Source organism: Helobdella robusta (assembly GCF_000326865.2).
Source record: "Helobdella robusta unplaced genomic scaffold HELROscaffold_92, whole genome shotgun sequence".
Taxonomy (NCBI): domain Eukaryota; kingdom Metazoa; phylum Annelida; class Clitellata; order Rhynchobdellida; family Glossiphoniidae; genus Helobdella; species Helobdella robusta.
Window position 1 is genome coordinate 141,300 of NW_008705527.1, and position 3,170 is coordinate 144,469.

Below are 3,170 nucleotides of genomic sequence, written 5' to 3' on the forward strand. Positions count from 1 at the left end.
AATGCTAATTGCTAGCTTATTATTTTTTTAATTTTGGATGAAAAAGATTATGGGTTTGAAAGATTCTAAGCTCTCCTATTTATCCTATGAAGATTCTCAAAAAAGAAGTCAGTAATAGTAATATAATAATTGATTAATTATATTATAATTACTAATTTTTGTTTTAATTATTATATTATTAATAAATAATGATAATTTACTTAACTTTTCAAAATTTAATTTTTTTAAATTTGAGTTACTGATCTATTATTTGTTTATATTTATTTTTTTTTATATTTTTATTATATAATTTTTTATGATTATATTGCTTTTATGAAAAGTTAATTTTAATTGATTAATTAATTTTTTAATTAATTAAAAACACTAAAGTTAATGTTAATTAAACTAAGCTAATAAACCTAAAATTAAATTAAACCACAATTTAACCATTTTTAGATGTGACTAACTAAAATGGTTTTTTTTTTTTTTATTAATTATAACAAAATGTACTTTCAAAATTTAAATTAAACAAAATCAAGTATCTGAAAATAAGTTAAAAAGATTGAAAGACACGTTTAGGAAATTTTCAACCCTAAATGGTTACCTATCAAAAAGTTCTTTCATCAGGGATGTTTTGGGGAGTTATGTTCCGCTGTCTATTGCTGAAGTTTTTGTCTTTTTTTGTTCATTTTTATATTTGTTAATGAATTTAATGGAAATATAAGATTTTTTGTATTTGCTTTTTATTAATTTATTTTTAAAATTTAAATTACTATAAGTTTAAATGAATTCCAAAATATGTTATTAAAGATAACATATTCAAAAAAATATTTGTTTCAAGCATTTGTTTGAAAAATTTGGTGCTACTAGCAAAGGAATGGCCTTTAAAGAATTTTTGTGTGCTGTTGTTCTTATTGCAGATGGTACTGAAGATGAAAGAATCAAGTGTATGTAGTCATTTTTCTGGTTTTTGGTTTTTGTTTGTATTACATTTATTTTATATATTACATTTATTTGATAGAGAGAGAGAGAGAGAGAGAGAGAGAGAGAGAGAGAGAGAGAGAGAGAGAGAGAGAGAGGGAGGAAAAATGGGAGAAAGAAAACAATTAATAAAACAATTAATAAAATGCATGTAGTATCTTTTTTCTTGAAATCTAGAATAATAATGATTAAGAGAGTGAGAGAGAAGAATAGAGGAAAAATGACAGAGAGAGAGAGAGAGAGAGAGAGAGAGAGAGAGAGAGAGAGAGAGAGAGAGAGAGAGAGAGAGAGAGAGAGAGAGAGAGAGGAGAGAAAGAGAGAGATAATCAACTGATTATTATTTATTAAAAATCTCTCTTCAATTTTCTTTAGAAGCACTAACAACAAATTAATCGAATAAATAATTTACCATTTAATTATTTATTTTATATTTTCTCTCCAGTTTTATTTGGATTTTATTCCAGCGAGCCTTACAACGTCATCAAGAAACGAGAATTTGAAATCACCGTGTCTAAAACTGAGGACTATCTACCCAATGAAATAACCACACTCTTTAGAGATGTGTGTTATTATTATTATTATTTTTGTTATTATTTGTTATTTTTGTTTTGAATCTTGAATTCTTTGAATTCTTTGAATTCTTGAATCATCTCATCATTATTTTTATTAATATTTATTATCATAATTATCCTAAGCTATGCATTGAAATAACATCTGCTTCTTTTAAAGACCGTTCTGATTATTATTAGGTTATGAATAATTACTACTACTATTATTATTATTTTTATTTATTATAGTTATTATTATTTTTATTTATTATAGTTATTATTATTTTTATTGTTATTGCAAATAATTATAGTTATTATTATTCTTATTATTATTGCAAATAATTAATTTAAGAGATTTTTGTTTATTTTTTGAGGGCGATGAAATAACATTCGAGCAGTTCAGAGCATGGGTAAAGAAGCACTCGTCATGTTTATCATTATCTAATTGGCTACTGAATACCCCATCATCATCATCGTCGTCAATGACTTCATCGCCTCGTCATCGTCATCATCCCTGTTCGTTGAGTTATAGTAATGATGTTTCTCTGACTACGTTCTATCAGACTCTAGCCGGTGTCACGCATTGTGAGTTGCGCTTTTGTCATTTTTGTCATTTTTCTTATTCTTTCATTTTTTTTCATTCATTCATTCGTTAGTTCATTCATTCTTTCATTCGTTAGTTCATTCATTCGTTCATTCATTAATTCATTTGTTAGTTCATTCGTTCATTCGTTCGTTTCATTCATCCGTTCGTTTGTTCGTTTCATTCATTTCAATTTACAGTGGAAGAGACTGACGTCATGGACATAGAAAAAGTTTTTTGGTTACTGAAAGGTCAAAGTTCGAGCCTCGACATTGAGGTCTTCAAAAAGGTCCTTGTGCCCCCACTCAATGACCAGTTGGCCGGATGTACGTCACCTACCTCCATCTTGCGTTTTTCTCCTTTTAAATCTTTCAAATTATTATAAATGTAAATTAATTGAATGACCTCCGTTTCTTCAACTATGAATGAATGGATGAATGAATGAATGAATGAATGAATGAATGAATGAATGATGAATGAATGAATGAATGAATGAATGAATGAATGATGAATGAATGAATGAACGAACGAACGAACGTATGAATGGATTACCGAATAAATGAATGGTTATTATGTCTCTCTGCAGATCTGTTTAAAGCATTGGACGAGAATGATGACGGCGAGATGGATATGAAAGAGATGGTCTGCGGTGTTTCGGCCTGCTGTCGAGGTCCACTCGTTGACCAGTTCAAATGTTGGTCGTCCTTCATTGTTCATTGCCAGATTATTATCTACACGTGACGGACTGGGATCTCTTTGCATGCGAACCCGGTCACTGTGACAGCAATGCCAGGCACTTTAGCCATTGCGCCACTGAAATTATTATTACTTAAACCTTCTAAACAGTTTGCTACAAGATGTTTAACAGAGGCCGCTCGAGTCAGATGAACTCGATGGATATACGTGAGATGATGAATGTTCTGCTGTTTATCAGGGATAACATTTGTACCTCAACGCAATTGGTCAGTGTTATCATTTTTGCTTGGTTTTATGATTGTTATTGTTGTTATTTCTTCTTCTTCTTCTTCTTCTTCTTCTTCTTCTTCTTATTATTATTATTATTGTTGTTGTTGTGTGTG

At 29.1% G+C, this 3,170-nt stretch overlaps 1 protein-coding gene across 1 annotated transcript in view; it reads left to right on the top strand.

Annotated features, from left to right (window-relative positions):
- Nucleotides 1-856: 856 nt before the first annotated feature.
- HELRODRAFT_194664 (hypothetical protein) overlaps nt 857-3,170 on the top strand; it is a gene marked incomplete at both ends in the record, with an annotated part of 11,626 nt that continues 9,312 nt past the window's right edge. The window contains 5 exons of the mRNA XM_009033489.1: nt 857-926; nt 1,403-1,525; nt 2,292-2,417; nt 2,678-2,785; nt 2,938-3,053. Coding sequence (XP_009031737.1) covers nt 857-926; nt 1,403-1,525; nt 2,292-2,417; nt 2,678-2,785; nt 2,938-3,053 — 543 coding nt within the window. The remainder of the gene's footprint in view (nt 927-1,402; nt 1,526-2,291; nt 2,418-2,677; nt 2,786-2,937; nt 3,054-3,170) is intronic.